Raw genomic sequence first — 21,864 nt, 5'->3', positions numbered from 1 at the left:
AGTGGAGCTGCTGACCCCGAGAGCTCGGCCACCAGCACAGCCCAGTTCTGGGCCAGCACCAGGTCCCCTACTTGTGGTCCCGTTTATTCTCACATCTATTCCTGTCTTTACTCCTCCCCCAAGAGTGGAAGTCAAAGATACACATAGAAACCACAGGAAGTTTTCATTTTATTCTTATCCCGTGTCCACAGACCTTTTTACGTGGCAAGCCGGAGCCTCTGGGCCACAGCTGCTTTCTCTGGAGGATTTTGTAATAGTGGTTCCTGGGACGGGGCAGTTCTAGCAACTCCTACGTCTCCATGACACCTGTGCTCCTGTTCCGCTCTGTGTCCCCCCTGCACAAGGTGAGCCCTGCTCCTTGAGCACAGAGGCCAAATCTTCCGAAGCTTTGAGAAAGCAGATTCCAGGGATCCCAAACTCGAGACACCAGCTCGAAGCAAGACCGGGTTCCCAGGACTCGGGAGAAGACTGGGTCCCGGGGCTGAGAGCCTCGCTGACCCTGCCCTGTTGGCAGGGGCCAAAGTCCAAAACTGGCCTGGAGGTCTAGTCACTCCCGTTCACCACAGTTCTCATTTCACAGGCTTTCCCTTTGATTTCTTCTGTTTCTTCTGTTCTTCATATTCACGTATTTTCCGTTGGAAATAGCCTGTGGGTTCAGAAGCAGGTGTTAGAGGGTGTAATCTGGCCGGGCAGACGGATGAGCTCAGGGATGAGGATCAGAAATACCCTTTCTAACCTGGCTGGTGTGGCTCAGTGGTTGAGCATCGACCTATGAACCAGGAGGTCATGGTTTGATTGCCGGTCAGGGCACATGCCCAGGTTGCGGGCTCTATCCCCAGTGGGGGGTGTGCAGGAGGCAGCTGATCTATGATTCTCATCATTGATGTTTCTCTCTCTCCCTTTCTCTTTGAAGTCAATTTAAAAAAAAAATTTTAAAGGAAAAAAAAATCCCCTGTCTGCTCCCTATACCCCGATTAAACCCACATTCTCAGTGGGGAATTCCCACACCCTCACAGGCCTCTGGAGACCCCGTATTCCATTAGCCCCCAAAGGGGCTACAAGGAATAATTAGCCCCAGACTCGGAGCGAAGGGCCTCCTGCCCCTGATGAATAGAGCGACTTCTGCAAAGTGTCAGCCCGGGGCACTTCCTGAGGCTGTGAGTTCTTTCTTTCCAACTGGCTGATGAGATCCCAGCTGTCCTGGGGCCTCTGGAGGGAAGTGCCCTTTCCTCCCCTCAACCCAGGGCCAGGGCGAGTGATCCCGCAGGCCTAGGGGGTAGAGGCGCTGGCTGCCTACCTGCAGGAGGGTTCTTGCTCTTCTCAGCTTCCTGGATGAAAAGCGAGAAGAGCTGTGTCTTCACAAACTTCTTCACGAATCGGCGGTTGGCCTTGGAGGGCAGAGCCTTGTAGAAGGCCCGTTCTTGGAAGCGGCCTTGCCCGTTGGCCTCCCACCTGATGTAGGAAGCGTAGTGGCCGACGGTCTTGACAAAGAACTGCACGAACGGGCCTGACACATGCTCGTTGATTTGTTCTGGAGCTGCGAGAGCGACACGGAGACGCCGCTCAGGGAGGAGCCAAAGGATGAAACGGCCCACCTTTACCTTTGAGGGGCTGTCACTGCAGGCTGAGCGCTCCAGGGGTGGGGGTGGGGTGGGGTAGGGGTGGGGTGGGGCGGGGGTCATAATTACTGAGGGACTCTTTAAGGTGGGAGGCTGGGTATGGGTTCTCTACCATTGCTTAGGAAGAATGAAATCTCTGACCCGCCCCGGGATCCAGGCCTCAGGGACTGGCCCAGGCCTGCTGAGCAGGTTCATTTTAGTTCTGGAAGGGGAGGGTTGGGACCATGCCCTCAGGGGCCTTGGAGAACCCCACAATAAGAGGGGCCTGGGACTTACTCTGTTGCTCATCGATCCCCTGACCGAGAGACTCCAAGATGTCATCCTGAAGCTTGGGAGGTAGAATGTCTTTTTCGTCACCGACCTAGTCAAGGACAGAGTCGGGGAGGAGGTGTGAGTGGGGTGTTGGCAGAGAGAAGGGTGTGTCTGCACCCCCACTCAGCCCCAAATTAATAATTGGTCACATAGGTGAGAAACAACAGAAGCCGTTTCTTGGTCTTTCAGCTGGACCCAGTGTTAGCAAGTCTCCTCTCCACCCCTGTGGTTCCTGGTTGACACCCCTGCTCTGAGGCACCAACACTAATTGCCTGGCCCCGAGGTCGGTCACCTGCGATTTTCCTGTGTCATGGGCCCCCTGAGAGGGGAGAGGTCTTCTTAGCAGGGGTTCCCGCTCAACATGGATGAGCGAGCATGGATGAGATGGGAGTGATGGAGTTGGTGGTGGGCCTGCAGGGGGTCTGAACCCAGATACTCACTGACATTAAGAAGGTTCCTTCACAAAGATTCACCAGCAGGACCTGCAATAAACACAGAATGGCTTTATCTCTTCCCCCGTCGTCACAGACCTCCGGAGGCCCCGCCACCTCCATTTCAGCCCAAGTAGCATCTTCAATGCTCGTTTCGGTCTGACACTCCCTTCTCCCCACTCCCGTTTGGAAACCTCAGTTCCTTTCCTGGGGAAAGGGTGTGAGGGTCTAAAGCAGTGATGGCGAACCTTTTGAGCTCGGCGTGTCAGCATTTTGAAAAACCCTAACTTAACTCTGGTGCCGTGTCACATATAGAAATTTTTTGATCTTTGCAACCATAGTAAAACAAAGACTTATATTTTTGATATTTATTTGATATATTTAAATGCCATTTAACAAAGAAAAATCAACCCAAAAAATGAGTTCGCGTGTCATAGGTTCGCCATCACTGGTCTAGGAAGAGGGAAGGGAGAGAGCTGAGCTAGAAGGGGACACAAGATGAGGAAATCATAGCCAGTCACTCCCTTCATGAAGCCCTGGGTAGACTAATTGCTTCTAAATATGGAACATGTAGAACAAGGTAGGTGCTTTGCACGTGTGTCGCATGTAGTCCTCCCAACAGTCCTGGGGGGCGGGGGGGCATGTACTAACCCAACTCACAGAAGCTGCCTGAGGTCCTACGGCTCACACACAGCAGGGCCAGAGCCCACGCCTCCAGGACCCCGGCCTCAGGACTGCACCCCTGTCCCCACTCTCGCCTTCAGCTCCCTCCCCCTGGTCAGCTTAGGACAGGATGGGCGTCATTTCACCTCTCCATTCTTGCAACAGCCTAGAAACTCCCTCGGAGCTTCGGGAAACAGCACGAGAAGGAAATGAGCGCAGGGTCAACAGGAAGACAGAAGGAAAGGCAGCGAGGAGACCACGTGCCTGCAGGCTGCAGGTGAGACAAGCACGGGGCTGGAACTAGGGGGCCTGGGATTCGGGGGCCCTGAGCTCCGGGACCAGCTCCATCACTCGCCTGAGGGGCCTTCCGTCTAGCCCAGACAACACAAACAGACATCCCACTGGTTGGATTCCAACCTGCAGATCTGCTTCTAGGATCCTCAGCGCGTTCTCAAATAACTGAATTCACTGCCAATGTTTACAATGGAGCCTTTCACATAAAATTTGGATTGGGGGTTTCTCCTCAAAAGTCGGGGAGTCTATGCCCCGGCCGGTGCGGGTCATGTGGCTGGGCATCATCCCGTGCACCCAGAGGCTGCCGGTTAGGTTCCCGGTCAGGGCACACGCACGGGAGGCAGTCGATCGATATTTCACTCTCACATCGATGTTTCTCTCTTTCCCTCTCCCCTCCTCTTTCTCTAAAAATCAATTAAAAATATATTTTTTTAAAAAGTCAGGAAGTCTAACACTGGTTCTCATTTCTAAAGGACAACATTCAGAGAGAACTGAGTGCGGCCGCCCCCTTTGGGCTGGGCGCGGGCTCAACAGTTTGCCATAACCCCCTCCCCCAGCCCCCCACCCCCAGCCTGCTGGTCACTGAAATGCCTACTGGGCTCCTCTTTTCAGTCTGCTCGTGACAATGGGGTGAATGATCCCCCCCCCCCCCCCCGTGCTCCCTTCTTCCAAATAAAAGGAAAAAGAGGGACTGGCAAGTGTGCCAAGAGACTGCGCCGGCGCTGTAATTACCCGTCCTCAGGGGAGAAAAGGTGAACTAGTCCGGGCCTGAAACCACTGTGTACATGGGCTCCGGTACCTTCACTCGGGGAAGCCTGTTTGTTTGGGGGGTTGGGAGCGAAGACGGTGGGTGAAGAATGTTTCTGTGATGTCGTTCCCCCAAATCTTCCTAGCATTGGGGTATATTACTGTCAAATAATCCCTTCCCGGGAGCTTATGGGGGGGTCAGGGAATCCCCTCACACCTGCAGCAGCCCCTGCCCACTCCACAGGGCAGCTGCGGAGGCGGGACAGAGGCCCAGGCCGGGACGGCAGGAGCCAGCGCCTCGGTCTCGGCCTCGGGAAGCCTTCCTGCCTGGCCCCGGGGAGGAGCCCCGGCTGCTGAGAAGCCGGCTGCGGTGTCAGGAAGTTTCATAACTGACGGTATTGGGACACTGAAGTCTGATTGCTACACACGGGCTGGCCCTCTGTCCCCGTGAGTCACAAGGCGAAGGCTCGTTCAGAGGGCGTGTGTACTCAGCACTTCTGAGAAGGGCTGGGAGGGCCAGGAGGCGAGGAAGGAAAACATGTCTTTCCTTCCCAGCGGCACGCGGTGGAAGAGGGGCTCGGGGTCCGCTCCCTGTGCCCCGGCCCGGCCCGGCGTGGCCTGTGTGGCCTCGGAGATGCCCACTGAGCTCTCTGGACTTCCGTGGTGTCGTGCACCTGGGGGACGTCCTCCCACGAGGGCTGGTTCCAGGCCTCTGGAGCAGCTCACTGCTAGCCTCTCCCCGTGGCTGGCCCTTTGTCTGCACAGTCAGGGTTAGGCAGTGCAGACACCCCCCAAAGTAGGTCTTCTCGCTTGAGGTGAGTAACATGCTCTCTCTGAAACTTCCTCCTGACAGCTCCAAGCAGGACACATGTCCTGAGTTGTCCCTCCAACACGGGAGACCGATGCATGCCAGGAATGCCCGTTCGGGGTGTCCTGACAACATCGAAGGGCTCTACCCTGATTGCCAACGGACCTCTCAGCCACTCAGAAAGACAACTCCTGCTCCGAAGTTCTGCCTGTTCAGGATTCAGCTTTCAGCCGGGCTGCGTGAGTGAGCTCATGTCCAAGGAATGTGAGGGAACTCCAGGGGCTGTGTGCTGCAAAACCCAGCTGTGCTTACCCGTTCCGGTGGGGCAGGGGACCCCCAGGGCCCGCTCAGGGGGGGCAGCTGGCCCCGGACAGTCAGATGACCCCTCCACGAGCTACATGCTTGAAGCCCAAAGGAGCAGAGAGCTGACGCTTACGGAGCATCAACTACGTGTCAGGCCTCAGGCGTGGAATCCAGGGCACGGAACACTGTCACCCCCGTTTTACAAAAGCAGCAGCTCAGGCTTAACCGGGTGAAGCAACCTGACCCAAATCACACCGCCCCGAGGGGCCGAGCTGGGATCCGACGGCCCCGAGTCACGGCTCTGGGTGCTGGCGCCTACCTCTTCCATGGGGCTGTCCAGGACCTCCTGCAGAAAGCGCATTTGCACTCCCACCATGAAGGGCGTGGGGCAGCAGACGGTGGCCAGGAGGCTCTCGGGGACCACGGGGATGTAGGTGTGCGCCCAGCTGAAGGGGTAGAGCAGCGCGGCGGCGGCGTGGATACACTGCGACAGGGTGCTGGGGATAGCGACAGGGACGAGAGTTAGAGGGGCCTCCCTGCGCCCCACCCCTGCCACCCCCACGCTGCCCACCACCCACAGCGGGTGCAGCCGGCCGGGAGCCATGCTGGTCCCTGTGACTTCTCACAGCTGGGAGGGGAGGGGCAGGGGTGGGAGAGGCACGGGCCCCTCTCCAGGATGGGCCTGCATTGGGCCTTTATTTGTCATGAGACTTCTCAGCAACAAAAGCGGCTCTAAAGAGCGGAGAGGGGAGAAGCGCCTTCCCCTCGAACCCATCACCGATGGAGCCTCTTCTATGCGCTCGGCAGGGTCATAAATATGTGGGTGCCAGGAACTGGGAGACGCGGCCCTGCTTCTCGGAGTTCGCAGTGCAGCCGAGGAGGCAGACAGCGAACACCGGGCAGCAGAGAGGCCAGGCCTGTCTCCCCCTCGCATCTCTCCAGCCCGGCCCAGCCTTCCTGCTCCAGCTCTCTCCGGCCACTCCAGGCGGGTGCTGAGTGCCTGGGAAATTCCTAGATTCCCGGAACCTCGCCCGGCAATTCCTCCCGGAAAGTCCCGCAGAGGGGCTCTGCCCTTTCCTACCAAGCACTGGGTAATCGCCGCCTGGTCACAGAGCAGGGCCAACTCCCTGCCACTCACGCAAGCACACAGCCCACTCTCTCTCTTCTCTGTCCCCCACTGGCTTTCATGGCTCCTCATTTCTCCTGGTTGCCCCCCACACCGGAGCCAATAAACACACGGATGCAGAAACCTCGTTCCAGTTCTTGGTATCAACCAGCACTCCCCGAGAGAGACTGGCTCAGAGAGCCGGCCAAGGCCGAGGCTAGCTGGAAGTTCCACCCATCCCACCCCCCGTGTTTCAGGGATCTGACAGATGGTGTGGGAAGGAAGTGGGGAGAGATGGGATCTCCCTGGAGAAAGTCAACGTCCGAGAGGCAAGTCCTGCTGGCCCTGGCCCTGGCCGGCCAGCTGACCCGTGCGGTCACGTTCACTTCCCAGGCACCAATCTTAGGGGGAAAGGCCAGCACCCCAGCTCCAGCCACACAGAAACTTCTTTCCCCACAGGGCTGAGCGGGGAAAAGCTGGTTCCAAAGCGAAGGGTTACACCACTTCCCTCAAGGTCTAGCTCACAACTAGTGCCTTTCTGTGGACACTGGTTTTTATAGAATGTTCCGCCCACAGGCCCCACTCCCTGGCCGAGCTTCCTTTCCTCTGGGCGCCATGACACCCACCTGACCCTCTCTGGCCTAGGAGCTGGGTTCCCAACACCCTTTCCTTCCTCTTCCCTGAAAGACAGGCCAGAGTTGTCAGCCAGTATCCTCCCTCCGCAGACATGAACAGAAGGCCAACCACCAGCTCTTTGATGGTGTTTTCTCCTTCCCCATCCTGTCATGTCTCCCCTTGTCTTTCTCAGACTCAAAGGCCCTAAGAGGTAGAGGCCAAGACATGGCAATGCCCCGCTTCAACACACACCGGGGTATACTCAACTGCGAAGTTATTATTATGAATAACAGCTCCGCTCGGCCGGCGTGGCTCAGTGGTTGAGTGTCAACCTATGAACCAGGAGGTTATGGTTTGATTCCCAGTCAGGGCACATGCACAGGTTGTGGGCTCGATCCCCCAAGGGGGGTCGGGGCCGGGGGAGAGCCTGCAGGAAGTAGCCAATAAACAATTCCCTCTCCTCATTGATGTTTCTATCTCTCTCTCTCTCCCTCTCCCTTTCTCTCAGAAATCAATAAAAATATATATTTTTTAAAAAAAGAATAACAGCTCACACTTACTAATCTGTGCTTGGCGGGGTGCTGGCTGCCTCATGTGAACTATTTCATTTAATCCCCACCACAACCTCACGAGACAGACAGTCGCTTCCTCCATTTTACCGATAAGAAGATCATGACTGCAAGAAGTTAAGAAGCTAACTTAAGGGAACCACGTAGCTAAGAATAGGACTTGAACCTCTTTGTGCTGATTCAAAACCTACGCTTCCACCCACAACAGAATTCTACATCCCCTTCGGGTCAAAGGCCATGTCTTGTTTGCCTGTATCCTCCCGAAGGCTCGGCATCCGACACACAATTCACACATGCGTGTCTGTTGAATGCGTGAGTGAATGGATAGCTGTGCTTGTCGTTAAGGATGACGGCCTTGACCTCCATACCACTGCACGCCTTCCTGCCCTGAGCCTTTCAAAAGCAGAGTCATATCTGCACCCACCCTAATGCCCTCCGCCCGGGCCATCTCCTGGACACTTCCTGGCCTTCTCTGAGCTCGGTCAGAAGCCTCCTCAGGCCTGGGCAGCAACCAAGGTGGAGGCAGAAGCAGGTTAGTGCCGGTCCAGACCCGGAGGCAGGAGGGCGGGCACACGGGCCCCACAGCCTGACTTCCTCTGGGGACCCTCCGGCCCTTCCCCTGAACCCGAGGACGCCAGTCCGTTCGGCTGAGCCGCTCAGTGGCTGGACGCACCTGAGACCTTCTGCCAGGAAGATGATCCTCCTCTCCAGCACCGCGGAGGCGAAGAGCTGAAGAATCTGTTCGAAGCTGAGGCAGCGCAACAGAGAACTGAAGTCCACGTGTTCCAGGTGGGAGTCCAGGGGCCGCGTCAGGGAGATGAACTTGGGGAAACCGGAGCGGGTGTCATCACACCGAAGCCTCACGCAGTCGGCCTCCATGGTCCCCGCAGGAGTGAACCCCGTCCTGTCTCTCCCGCGCTGAACCCACCCATGGTTTCCCTCCGCCCCACGAGGCCCTGCCCCCCTGCCAGCCTCACGGAGCCCACTCCACCTCCTGCCCGCTTCCCCACCACCTCCTTCCTGTGCCCCGGGCATGTCACGCTCTCTCTGGCTGGACGTCCTGCACAGGTGAGGCCCCCGGGACCCCCCTCCTCCCAAGTTCTTGTCCCCGCTAGTCTCAGAGGCTCTCCTTAGCCACTTAAAGCAATGCGTGCTCTCCGTCCTTTCTCTGTAGCATCCTGGTTTTCTTCCCTTTCATCAAATCATACAATTTTTTAATTATGCATTTGTCTGTTTCCTTATTGAACGTCCGTCCCCCCCAACTAGACTTTTAGCTCCATGAGGTCAGGGGTCACGTTCATTGTAGTCACCACTTTACAGCCAGGAAATCGTGCAGCTCGGGGCCCAGCACGCACGCCCTACTTATTTTCTGAGCACGTGACAAAGCCCAGCCCACCCCCACCTTGATTTTATATGGAGAAGCCAAGGTTCAGAGGGACACGGATTACCCAGAGGAATAGGGGTCCGCAGGGAATTCTTAAAACAATGTTCTGCCTCAAAACAGTGTGTCCCGGGTGGCCTGGGTGGGGACTCAGGGGCGGGGAGGGGTGATAAGAAATGGACAGATGGAGGCCTCAGGTAGAGGTAGAGCGCAGAGACCCGAGGATGAGGGTGGGGCACGGGGGCCAGTGGCAGGCTGGGGGCTGGGGGCAAAGTCCATCTGGCACCAGGAACCTCGGCTCACGTGGTTTATTTATTACAAATACAAGCCTTGGTGGCCTGAATAGTGAGTGACTAGGCCAGGGGTCCTCAAACGTTTTAAACAGGGGGCCAGTTCACTGTCCCTCAGACCGCTGGAGGGCCGGACTATAGTTTAAAAAAAAAACGATGAACAAATTCCTATGCACACTGCACATGTCTTATTTTGAAGTAAAAAAAACAAAACGGGAACAAATACAACATTTGTATTTGCATGTGGCCCGCGGGCCGTAGTTTGAGGACCCCTGGACTAGGCCTTGTGAGCGGCCGGTTGGGCGGATGGGAAACTGTGGGTTGGATATTCAGCTCTGACGATAATTCAAGCCAGACCCGGCCCCTGCCTGGCTCAGTGCGTCTGCATGTTAACCAGCGAATGAAGGGCTGCAGGGCTGCGAGGAGCGGTGCCGCAGACGCCTGCCCCCTCCAGCCAGAGCGGGTCTCACCTCTTCACTGAACCCACCTCGGTGCCCGAGTCGGGGATGAAGCTCTTGAGGGTGACGGTCTTGCCAGGAGCGGGGAAGGCGGCCTCCCGCAGGCCCTGCATGAACGGGTAGATGACGGCCATGGAGATCTGATGCCGCTTCTCCACCTCATCCAGGATCTGCAGGAAAAGGACCCCGGGAGGTGAGGCTCAAAGGGATGCCACGGGGAGGGCGGCAGAGGCCCCGGTGTGAGGGTCCCGCGCTGGTCCAGCCCATCTCCCCGTGTCTTCTCTTGCTCTCCCCCAAGGGTCCTCTCTCCTCCCTGGCACAGACCAGTCTACTGCTTCCTCCTGGCCTCCTCCTTCTCATCCTCCCTCGACCTACCCACATGCCTCCCCTCTCCGAACCTCAACATAAGCTACCTTTCCGGGAAGCCATCGCAGGGTAAACTCCTCATCCACTTGACACCACGTTCATCGTGATGGTTGGGGTGAGGGCCTACAAGGCTGGTTCCGCTTGGGCACCACTCTGCCCCCCACCTTTCGCTGGATACTGCCCAGGGCCAGCCTCTGTCCCCCATGAATGCACGCTCCACCCAAGCAAGGCTGCCAGAGTCCCTGTCTTCACCCTCCCAGGGGCCTGCTGGGGGCAGAGCACACCGAGCCCCTTTCGTGGCCACCAAGACCCGCCCCCTCCATTCTGAGGGGCCCTCTGATCCCACTCAGGTGTGTGGCTCTCAGCGAGCTCCAGCGGAAGTCCTGGCATCCCCAACGCCCCTGCGGCCCTGGAAGGCCCTGGAGGGAACCCAGCATCGTATAATAATGGTCTCCATGGCTCTTTAGAGCTCGGCCTTTCTCACAGATCACCTCGCTCGAGCCTCACACCAACCGTGGCACAGGAAGGCGCGGGTCATATATGCATCTGACAGACGAAGACACGGAAAACTCCAGACGCCTACCCGGAGCTCCTCCCTGCCCCTCCAGCTGCTTTCTGGCCTGACCGGAGTGGGAGGGGTGCGACCCCGGGGCTCTCAGCAGGGGAGACGGTTCCCTGCACTCGGTTCTCACTTTTCTGTGAAATCAAGTCCAGCCCAAGCCCCTCTCCGCCTGGGTTCTCCCGCCTGGGCCTCGCCTGGCCGCGCTGACAGGGAGGCACTCCCTGAGCGCTGAGGGCACCGTGGGGCGGCAGCGGGGCAGGCAGCCAGGCAGCCGGCAGCCGAACAGGCCCAGCAGGCCCAGGAACCCCGCCCCGGCCCTACCTTGGAGAACAGGCCCAGCAGGCCCAGGAACCCCGCCCCGGCCCTACCTTGGAGAACAGGCCCAGCAGGCCCAGGAACCCCGCCCCGGCCCTACCTTGGAGAACAGGCCGAAGCAGCCGATGCAGCTGATGATGCAGTACACCCTGGGGAGCCGAGGGCCGCGGCCGGCGGGCTGTGGGGGGACAGAGCCTCCTTCAGGGCCGCAGCCCCCAGGCCTTCGCCCACCCGGGGACAGCGGGGCGCGAGCTGGCGGCTGGGGACGCGTGGTGAAAGGTGGGCCGGATGGAGGAAGGCCTGGACAGGCGCAAGGAGGCCAGAGCGGCCACCAAAGTCCAAAGAAAGTGGCTGTGAGGGGGCTGGTGGGCTCACAGGCAGGCGCTGCCACCAGGGGGGGTCGGCAAAGAGCGGGGACCGGCGTGCTGCGGGGACGAGGGAGGACAACACTGAGAATCCTGAGAGCCCAGAGCAGGTGTTCAAATCCCGGTCTCTGTTCTGGGGGCTCCCGGGGCCACGGCACCGAGGCCGGGACGGGGATGTTGGGAGAGCAGAGACCACGGCAGGGCCTGCAGGAGTCCCCTGGGTAGGCGGGCGAGGGGCCACGTGTCCCTGTTCTGCAGGCTGCAGGGGGCACTAACATGGCAGCGGGTGCTGGGCTGTGCTCTCTACAGCCGCCACTGCCAGGGGCCTGGGCTTGTGCGGCTGAGGCCTGGCAAGCTCCCTGAGGAGCCGGCAGGCTGCAGAGAGGAGGGGACAGTTCTGAGCTGCACAGACCAGGAGGCGCCTGCAGTAGCCGATCTTCCTGCTCCCATCCACGTTGGTCAGCACGAAGGAGAAGGTCTCCCTGAGGAAGAGACACGAGACTCTCTTGCCCACTAGACCAGGGATGGCGAACCTTTTGAGCTCGGCGTGCCAGCATTTTGAAAAACCCTAACTTAACTCTGGTGCCGTGTCACATATAGAAATGTTTTGATATTTGCAACCATAGTAAAACAAAGGCTTATATTTTTGATATTTATTTTATATATTTAAATGCCATTTAACAAAGAAAAATCAACCCAAAAAATGAGTTCGCGTGTCACCTCTGACACGCGTGTCATATGTTCGCCATCACTGCACTAGACTGTGTAACGGGGAGGCGCGCGGCATCAGGGAGGCACCGAGGGGGGCGAGGAGGACCCGGGAGCTGCTGGCCGGTCAGGAGAGCGGTACTAGTACCAGGCCGGTCAGGAGAGTGGTACTAGTACCAGGCCGGTCGGGAGAGTGGTACTAGTACCAGGCCGGTCGGGAGAGTGGTACTAGCACCAGGAGGGTAAGTGCTTATCGGTGTCAACCTCTAAAGGCATCATCTCATTGAATTCTCAAAACAGCCCTTTGAGGTAGGTTTGCTGGTTATCCCCGCTTTAAAGTTGAAGGGACTGAGGTGGAGAGGGCATTTCTCATGCAGGGCCATTCAACTCCTAGCCGTGCAGCCAAAACTCAAGCTCAGACAGTCGAGTCCCAGGGCTCCTGCTGGAAGGGCCGTTGCTACGTCACCTTCTTAGAGGCCCAGGGCCTTCTAAGCCCAGCTTCCGCCAGTGGCAGAGTCAAAACCCAGAGACGTCACTCCCAGCACGAGGGAAGGGAATCCCGCCCTTCTCTGCTCAGAGGTAACTGGTCAACCCGTGGGCCAAGATCCTTGGTCTTACGGGGCCCCAGGCAAGATGGTTATACATGAATCCACTGAGCCCCTCCCCGTCAGGAGGAGAGCTGGTAAGAGACGGGCATACAGGCCACGTGAGGGGCCGCAGGAACCACCAGGCTCACACGGGCCCTTCTGCCCCGATCCCAGAGGCCCCGTCTCAGGGCCGGCAGTTACCTGGGATACTCAGTGAGTGGGGCCCACTCGTTCCCATCCGGGAAGCAGAACAAGGGGATGGCACTGAGCAGCCGTTCCTCCTCCTCCTGCTGGCCCCGAAGCAGGTTCTCCCGCTGTAAGGACAGGAAAGGAGATGAGCCGATGGTGCACGTAGGAGCCCCAGGAGAGGGCAGGAGGGCAGGGGCAGCAGGAGGGGGCAGGAGGGCAGGGGCAGCAGGAGGGGGCAGGAGGGCAGGGGCCCCAGGAGAGGGCAGGAGGGCAGGGGCAGCAGGAGGGGGCAGGAGGGCAGGGGCAGCAGGAGGGGGCAGGAGGGCAGGGGCCCCAGGAGAGGGCAGGAGGGCAGGGGCAGCAGGAGGGGGCAGGAGGGCAGGGGCAGCAGGAGGGGGCAGGAGGGCAGGGGCCCCAGGAGAGGGCAGGAGGGCAGGGGCAGCAGGAGGGGGCAGGAGGGCAGGGGCAGCAGGAGGAGCAGGAGGGCAGGGGCAGCAGGAGGGGGCAGGAGGGCAGGGGCAGCAGGAGGGGGCAGGAGGGCAGGGGCAGCAGGAGGGGGCAGGAGGGCAGGGGCCCCAGGAGAGGGCAGGAGGGCAGGGGCCCCAGGAGAGGGCAGGAGGGCAGGGGCAGCAGGAGGGGGCAGGAGGGCAGGGGCAGCAGGAGGGGGCAGCAGGAGAGGGCAGGAGGGCAGGCGCAGCAGGAGGGGGCAGGAGGGCAGGGGCAGCAGGAGGGGGCAGGAGGGCAGGGGCAGCAGGAGGGGGCAGGAGGGCAGGGGCAGCAGGAGGAGCAGGAGGGCAGGGGCAGCAGGAGGGGGCAGGAGGGCAGGGGCAGCAGGAGGGGGCAGGAGGGCAGGGGCAGCAGGAGGGGGCAGGAGGGCAGGGGCCCCAGGAGAGGGCAGGAGGGCAGGGGCCCCAGGAGAGGGCAGGAGGGCAGGGGCAGCAGGAGGGGGCAGGAGGGCAGGGGCAGCAGGAGGGGGCAGCAGGAGAGGGCAGGAGGGCAGGCGCAGCAGGAGGGGGCAGGAGGGCAGGGGCAGCAGGAGAGGGCAGGAGGGCAGGGGCAGCAGGAGGGGGCAGGAGGGCAGGGGCAGCAGGAGAGGGCAGGAGGGCAGGGGCAGCAGGCGGGGGCAGGAGGCGGGCAGGCAGGCGGACTTCTTTTGAGGCTCTAGCACAGCCTTAGGATAAGCTTGTCCATGGCACGGGGTCCTCTGCCTGTCACTCTACACAGGGACTTTGTTCTGGGTCTGGCTGGACGGACCCCAAGGCCGAAACAGCCCGTCCCGGGCCACGTCTACATGAACCCGAGTTAGACTTCAGTGTCTGAGGATCCGCGTAGTCAGAAAGGCGGCCAGGCCACCCCTGAACACAGAAGGGCCCTGAGACCGCTCGGCTTCCTGCGAGGACCACGTCCCAGAGGTAACACCTCGCGGAAGAGAAGCGGCCAGCTCACCAGCCGCACTTTCAGGGTTAAGGAAATCTCTGTGGCCCAGGGCAGGGGCAGTGAGGAGCCCAGTGTGTGCGCATGAGCACGGGCTGCCCCACCCCCTCCTTCCCACGGGGGTGCCTGGGAGGAGCTCAGGCAGAAGGTAAGCTTCGCCACAGAGAAGGGTGACTGGGATGGAATCTGGGAGAACCAGGAGGTCCCCAAAGGGAAGAACTAGCCTAGATTCCCGGCCAGGGAGCCTAGGTCAGCTCCTCACAAAGAGGCCAGGCCTAGATTCTGTGGGTGATAACAGGAAACAAGAGCGGGCGAGCTCAGGGCACACACACACACCCCCTGCCCCCTGTCGCCTCTCAAACACCCCACCCTCTGTCCCCTCCCCCCCCCCGCTCTTGCAGTCCTTACCTTGGGAAACTGGTAGGTGATCGTCGGCTCATAATCCTCCCCCGATCGCCTCCTTTTGAGGGAAACCACGAGGAGGTATTCGAAGAAATGCTGTCCTCCGGCGAAGGTGGCCAGGCAGTGCTCCGGGGCCCTCTCCGGCTCCTTTGCGGCCTCCCCCGGACTGTCCTGGACAGACCCTGAAACCAGACACGTGGCCCGCTCGGATCTCACAGGTCCACGCCCCGAGTGGGGACTGCGAGGCTCCAGGCAGCTTCAGCACCTCAAGGCCCCCCTGCCCACGCCGAGGTCCCCGGAGCCGGCCCAGCACCCAAGGTCCTGGAATGGGATCAGAGCCAGCTGGGTAGTTTCCACGCCGGCCCTGGGGATGTGCAACCACGCGGAGCCACCAGGAGAAAAGAAAGCACTGATTTGGAAGCAGAGGAAATGTCCTGGGGAGGCCCCGTGGGAGGCCCCGTGCCCCGGGCACTGCCTCCCCTCAGGGTGCCCAGCGCAGCACCTGCAACATGCCCCAGCAGACCTGTGCTCACTGCATCAGAAGAGGCCACGGGCCATGTGGCTGTGACCACACCAACCCCCCAGGGGGTATGACAGGCTCTAAAGACCCGCAGGGGAACCTCCCAGCGCAGTCACATGGGAGGAGGAGGTCGAGATATAAAAGGAAGAAGGAAAAGAAGTGTTTCAAGGAAGAAACAGCCCCAGAGAGGAGAATCACCCGTGGGAAAAAGGAATCCAGTCCAGACCTGGTGGGATTCGGGACCGCCATTTGTGGAGCTGCCTGAGCATCCCGCCTACCACTGGTCCTGCCATCGTCCCGGGCCTGCGGGGCATGGAGCGCTGGCTGCCCTCGCCCACAGCGACCAGCTACAGAAAGCCCCAGGAGAGAGCTGCTGCTTCAGCTTCCGACCCCGGCGCTAGGCAGACAGGCCCCACGCTGTCTCCCAGATGAGGGAGAGCAGTTTCCATCCCGGGCACCCAATGGGTGAGCCAGCCGGCTGTGACGGGACCCAGGCAGGAGGCAGGAAGCCCGCACTGACACAGGCAGCATCCTGGCACGCTGCTCAGACCTCAGCTCCTCCCAGGAGCCCCAGGGTGTGGTGAGACAAAAGGTCGTAAGTAAACACCTCCAAGGCCCAGCTGCTTCTGGGCTCAGGGCTTTGACTTCTGGGCCGGAGGTTGTACAATGGGCTTATTTACAATCTGGGTCAAGTGAAGAATGCGAGATAGCATCAGGCTGCGGGCACTGGGGACTCCTGGGCCTTTTATCCCCAGAACTTTGACTTGTGGCCTTTCACTTCACAACTGGGTCAACAGCAGCCCCATCCCCTGCAAGGCCACCTGGAACTTCCAGGACCAAACACCCCCACAGCCAGCATGCCACTACGTCCGTCCTGTGACATCCAATAGGAGAGATGCTTCCAGGAGGAGGGAAACCTGGACATCAAGACACACCTAAAAGCCTCCTCTCCTGCTGGTGGAGCAGAGAGCAAAGTCCGTGTCTGAGCCGCAGAGCTCCTGACGGTCCAGATCTGCGTCAGATCATCTCTTCCCCCTGCAACACCTCCCGGAGGGTCCCAGCAAAGGATCCCTCTTGCAAATAGAAAGCGCTGACTCAGGACATTCTCCAGGCCTGCAGGAGGGAACTGGCCCACCAGCAATAGTAGAGAGCACCTGGGGGAACTCCGCCCCCACCCCCACTCCTGCTCAGTCTTTTATATTTTAATATACTTTGTATTGATTTCAGAGAGGAAGGGAGAGGGGGAGAGAGAGAGAAACATCAATGATGAGAGAGAATCGTTGATTGGCTGCCTCCTACATGCCCCACTCTGAGTATCAAGTTCACAACCTGGGCATGTGCCCTAACCGGGAATCAAACTGTGACTTCCTGGTTCAGAGGTTGACGCTCAACCGCTAAGCCACGCCAGCCAGGCCTGCTCAGCCTTTGCTCCCTGTTGGGCCAGGTCAAGTGTTCTGCTCAAGCTAAACGCAGAGCAGCTGGCCCCTGGGGCCCTAGTGGTGCCTGGAGGCTGTGTCTGGGGTCTGGGAAGGAGAGAAAGGGTAGCACTAAGTCACCTAGAAGTCTTGCATAAACCCCTGAGCGAGCACATGTACGAGGTAAGAGACAAGGACTTTGGCCAGGCAGCTGCGTCTAACAGAAGCCAGGAGGCCAAAGGGTTAGATGCCAGAGTCTGCCACTCGGGCGGAGAATGAGCAGTCCTCCGGAAGAGAGCGGGTTCTGGAATAAAGAAGAGCTTCGAACCTGGCTTTCGTCTGACGAGTAGAAGCCACACTCGGTGGCCCAGCCATGACTCCTGGGGCGAGCCCCCGTCACAGTCAATAAGGATGTGACGCATACTGTAATGGTGAGAACAGTGACCCAGATCACCGCGCTCTCTCACCACTCCTTGCTCGCAACCTGCACAGACTTGTTGTTGTACAATCCTCACCATCTGTCTGAGGAACAAGCATGTTGCTGATACAGATGGGGAAACCGAGGCACAAAGAAATCCAGAGACTATGAACAGAATCCGCGGGGGGTGGGGATGGTGAGAATTCTGTGCCCGTGCTCCCGCCCTCTGGACGCGGCACACACAGAACGGCACACCAAAGTGGGATGCCTCGTGTTCTCCACCGACTTTGAGAATCCACACCTTTTCACGGATCCTTCCAGAACCTCAGGAAATTACTCCTTTCCTCAAATCATTTGAGTTGCAGTTTACAGACCACTCGTTCCTGCTCTATTAGGAGAGCCCAAGGAACAGCAAAACTCATAAACGAGCCAAAAAGTGACTAGACCTTTGGGGTTGAGGCCCAAGAAACTCAGAAGAGATGGCCTTCTCCTGTCTTTCCAAGGGGGTTACCAGCCGGAGAGAGAACATCCATCAGACTCCCACGTGTCATACAGGTCACCTCACTTAATCCCCAGAGGAATGATTATCCCGGGTTTTTCATTGAGGAGGGAGCCACCCTTTCTAAGGAAGTCAGGAGTCTGGTTACACTTGTTCCTCCACCAGGAAGCTCCGCCCACAGCCATCTGAGGAAAGTCCCAGAAAAGACTAGAATATAGGTGAGGGGAGTTTCTGAAACCTGCATCCGAAAGGCTGGCCTTTCCTCTTCTAGCTCATCTGCCTTGAACCCGGGACCACCCCCACTGCCACTCCTCCCGCCAGCATGATTGACACATCCGTGTGTGTGTGTGTGTGTGTGTGTGTGTGTGTGTGTGTGTATACACACACCCTCCTACCACACAACTGCCCTGCAGGGAGGGTAACTCCCAGGAAGGCGGAGGACAGACGGCAGGCAGGCAAGATGAGGACACACTCTCCTGGCCTGACAGGTGGCCAGGCCTCGGGACAGGAGTCCTGGCTGCTAGTCTTCCAGCCCCTCAACCTCCCAGAAGCTCCTCCCGGCATGAGCCTCACCTTGTCTGGGGGGCCAGGCAGACCCCGTTCCTCCACACCCACGTCTCCGGGTTGAGGGAGACCAGAGAAGAGAGGCCAGCGGCCCCACCCTGCACTCAGCCCGGCCACTGCAGGTTCCCGACCTCTGTCCCCACCCGTGGTCTCTGACCTCCCTGCCTCCGTTGGGGTGAAATGACAGATACTGGAACCCCATGGTTCGGGAGAACAGCCAGGGCTGGGGTGGAGGGCAGGGGTAATGGCAGGAGCAGACTTCACCCCCAGGTCTCCCCGACGCTGGGGGTTGCACTTGGGAACGTGGCTTCCTTCACTCAACCTGGTGATGTGCCAGCGCTAGAGCGGTGGGCTGCCCTGTCCACCCAGCTCCCTTCTCCTCGGACAGCGGACCTGTGGGCAGGGGAGCTGAGGGTTCTGGCGAGTGGAAGAGGCAATACGTGTTTGCAGAATGAATGAAAAAAAAAAAAAGAATGAATTCCTAATCGCCTTCCTTCCCGAGCTCAGGGTCCTGCTGAGAAGGAGGAGCACGACGCTAATGTGACTCCCCGCAGCGCGGAGGAATGACCCCCACTTCGCTGCCCAGGGGCTCCGGGAGGCGGGACTTGCCTGGTTCCCGCTAAGGCGCCACCCCAGCTCTGCTCTAGGCCACGCTCTCCACCGGCCCCGGGGCGGGGGTGTCACGGCGTCGGGGAGCCCAGTTTTCCGTGGCTTTTGGAGGCGCAGAGGCGGGGCGGGGGCCCGGGGCTGAGGCGGGGTCTCCGGGAGGGCGCTCCCGGCGCTCTGCGGTCTCACCACCAGCTTCCTGGCTGGAAGGACACGTGGCCCCGGGGCCCCACCACCGTTTCCTCTGCCCCGTCGCCTCCCCCTGCACCCCCTGGTGCCTGGCAACTCCCTGACCTCCGACCTTGTCGGCTCCCGGCCCCGTCCACCCACCTGCGCACCTGAGCTGCCCAGCCCACCCGAGTGCGCGGCGGACCCGGACCCGGACCCGGACCCGGACCCGGACCCGGATCAGACCCAGACCTGGACCCGGACCCGGACCCGGACCCAGACCCGACCCGACCCGACCCTCCGCGCCGCCCGGCCCGGCCCCCGCCGCGGTCAGCCGGTGTCCTGGCCCCGTCCCCGCGCTGTCCCCGCGCTGTCCCCGCGCCCCGCCCGGCACTAACCCCCGCGGCCGCGCTTCAGTCGCAGGCTGGCTCGGAGGCGGCGGCCGAGCCCATCCATGGCCCCTCCGGTGCCCGGCGCCCGCTCCCAGGTCCGCGCCGGCCCCGCCCCGCCCCCTGCGGACCTCGCGGGGCGACACTTTCACTTTCGCGCGGGGGGAGGCCGCGGGGACCTGCCGGGCGGGGCGAGGCGGGGCGTCGCACCTTCCGGACGCGGCCCAACCCCCCCGCCCCCTCCCGCTCACCTGGGCGGGCCGCGTGGGGTGACAGAGGGCGCTCGTAGGCGTCCCGACGGGGCGGCGCCACCCCCGCTCCCACCCTCCGCGGGTCCCGGGGAGGCCAGCGCCTACCTCCGCGGCTCCAGCCGGGAATGCCCCGTGGGCACCCGCGCACCTTCCAGGCGGCTCCCCACTGACCCCAGGAGCGGGGAGCTCGTTGGCTGAACCCTTCCAATCGCTCCGTCTCTCCCCCTGCAACTGCCTTGTCCAGATCATTGGCCATATTTGTCGTTCTGCCCGCGCGGGGCGCAGGGCCGTGTGAGCCCGCCTTGCTCAGAGCCTCTTCCACTTCCCCACGTAACGGACCGAGGGGAACCGGGCCACGGGCTCCTGGAGATGCGGCCTGGGTCCTGACCCCGCCTTCTCAGCAGCCTGCTCCTTTTGTTTGCTTTTAATTGACTGGACTAACATTGGATAATAGCATATACATTTCAGATGTGCAGCCTTATAATTCCACAGCTACATATACTCACTCTGTTGTGCGCTCACCACCCGAAGAAGTCTGCTCTGCTCCCATCACCATATATTTGACCCCCTTTGCTCGCTTCCTTTTCCCCAGGCACCGCTTCCCCTCTAGTAACCACCATTCTGTTGTCTGTATCTACGAGTCTGGCTTTTTGTTTGTCTGTTTGTTTTCTCCTTCGTTGGATGATTGCATAAGGAAACTGTGGTGTATATACATGCAATGGAATACTACTCAGCTATAGGTGATGAAATCTTGCCATTTATGACAACGTGGATGGTCAGGAGAGTATTACGCTAAGTGAAGTAAGTCAGATGAGAAAGTCTTGGGGAGCACACAAGACTCGGTTGGAAAGTTGGTAAGGAGGACATTCTGAGAAAAGGGGAGTGTGTGGAAGGCCGCCTGCCCTGTTTATGGGAATTCCGACTTAGAGGAGACTGCGGGGAGTGTCGAAGGCGGTGCCCCTAATTATTCCATGACTTTTCCAAATTAGTCTGTGCACATGCAGAACCCCGGGGGGTTTACTGGAATCCTGATGCCTAATCTTTGGGTGCCTTTGCCTAGAGGACAATGCAAACGCATGTGTCCTCCCCAGATTACTCACCCTACTGATTGTATCTAAAAGATAAAACTGCAATAAAAGCCTAATGAGGCAGGCAATCGAGGCTGCCTGGTCTCTTTGGCCAGGCAGTCCCTTAGCCTCTCTTTCACAGCAAACGTTGTGTCGAAGTAATCCATTCATCCGTCGCTCAGGGTCTGCTGGTCCGCCCTGGCAAAAAAGGACACCAACCGGTGGCTCAGTTGGTTGGAGCATTGTCCCATGCACCAAAAAGGTTGAGGGTTCAATTTCTGGTCAGGGCACATACCTATGTTATGGGTTCGATCCCCAGGTCTGGGCCCGTACGGGAAGCAACCAATTGATATTTCTTTCTCATATCCATGTTTCTTTCTCTCTCTCTACCCCCCCCCCCTCTTCCCCTTCTTCTCTCTAAAAATCAATAAATGTATCTTCTGGTGAACATTTAAAAAAGGGGGGGGGGCAAAAGCCGTGTGATTGTATGATATGTGGGATAGAAAAGAAAAAGGAACAAATCATCCAGTGTTCTTGGGCAGATGAACAACATGGGAGGAAACCCTGTCCTGCCACTCCCAGCCCCCAGGACATGTGAAGGTTAGGGAACAGAACGCTCTTTGTAAACTCTTATGTGATCCAAATCTAAGGGATGGTGATGATGATGATGATGATGATGATAATGATGATGGTTGCAGCTGTCCACACTCCCTGTTTTCTAATTCCAAATCTCAGTACAGCCTTTCAGCTCCTCCTCCACCCGTCCCATCTTCGCTGGCTTCCAGACTTCTCTCCTCAGGCAGGAACATCTGCAGCTGATAAACCCCACTTGCTCCCTGGGCAACGGCCTTGTGTCCCTTCCTGCCTCAAGACCAGCATCTGTGGGATAGGAAGGGTGGAGGAAGTAGATTCCCTCTGAAGTTGCTCTTTTCCCAGCAGTTTTAGCCCGAAAAGGCGTGTGAGGCAGAGGGAAGAAGACATGCTGGCAGAAAGATGTCTAGGATCTATAGGTAGAACCCCGCAAGCGACAGCTCCCTCCCCCGTCCTGTGCATGGCCTCCAGGTGACTCTCCGGTCACAGGCTGTGGGTGAGCAGGAGCGAGGGATCCAGCCCTGGTATTAAACTGTCTGGTCTTTGCCTGGAGATTCTAAAAGTCGCCTCTACTCTGGGCCTCTGCAATTTGGCGCTTAATTACAAGGTTTGTTTCTGTCCGTTATTCTCTGTGTCATCCCGCACACAAGGGCACGTGTCTTCCCCAAGGACCTTCTCTAGGCTGCACCTGGGTCTTAGGCATCTCTGTGTTAAGTTTAGAACTTGCCCATGACAAACTTGTCCAATTGGTTGGATATTATTGTGCCTTAATTTTCCCAACTAATTTTTATGGTGGTCCCAACTAAACTACTTCCTTCCTTTAAAAATGATGAAAAAATATGTGTCCATGTAC

At 59.1% G+C, this 21,864-nt stretch overlaps 2 protein-coding genes across 4 annotated transcripts in view; one reads left to right on the top strand and one right to left on the bottom strand.

The window, feature by feature from the left end:
* LOC132221370 (acidic mammalian chitinase) overlaps nt 1-21,864 on the top strand; it is a 147,592-nt gene that overhangs the window by 88,457 nt on the left and 37,271 nt on the right. The window lies entirely within an intron of this gene.
* Nucleotides 149-19,624, bottom strand: DENND2D (DENN domain containing 2D). 3 transcript variants are annotated; one of them, XM_059675186.1, is made up of 12 exons: nt 19,459-19,624; nt 14,530-14,705; nt 12,700-12,812; nt 11,616-11,685; nt 10,939-11,016; nt 9,625-9,765; nt 8,140-8,288; nt 5,497-5,674; nt 2,372-2,413; nt 1,896-1,980; nt 1,298-1,537; nt 149-646 (listed from the first exon to the last, which is right to left on the bottom strand). In XM_059675186.1, the coding sequence occupies exons 1-12, from the start codon at nt 19,607-19,609 to the stop codon at nt 570-572; spliced, it is 1,500 nt and encodes a 499-aa protein (XP_059531169.1). In that variant the 5' UTR covers nt 19,610-19,624; the 3' UTR covers nt 149-569. The 3 variants fall into 3 exon arrangements, with proteins under 3 accessions (XP_059531169.1, XP_059531171.1, XP_059531170.1); XM_059675188.1 differs by lacking the exon at nt 19,459-19,624 and adding an exon at nt 19,112-19,285; XM_059675187.1 differs by lacking the exon at nt 19,459-19,624 and adding an exon at nt 15,270-16,044.

This window comes from Myotis daubentonii, chromosome 18, assembly GCF_963259705.1.
Source record: "Myotis daubentonii chromosome 18, mMyoDau2.1, whole genome shotgun sequence".
Classification (NCBI taxonomy): domain Eukaryota; kingdom Metazoa; phylum Chordata; class Mammalia; order Chiroptera; family Vespertilionidae; genus Myotis; species Myotis daubentonii.
The sequence above is the reverse complement of the archived record's forward strand: the minus strand, read 5'-3'. Positions and strand labels throughout refer to the sequence as shown.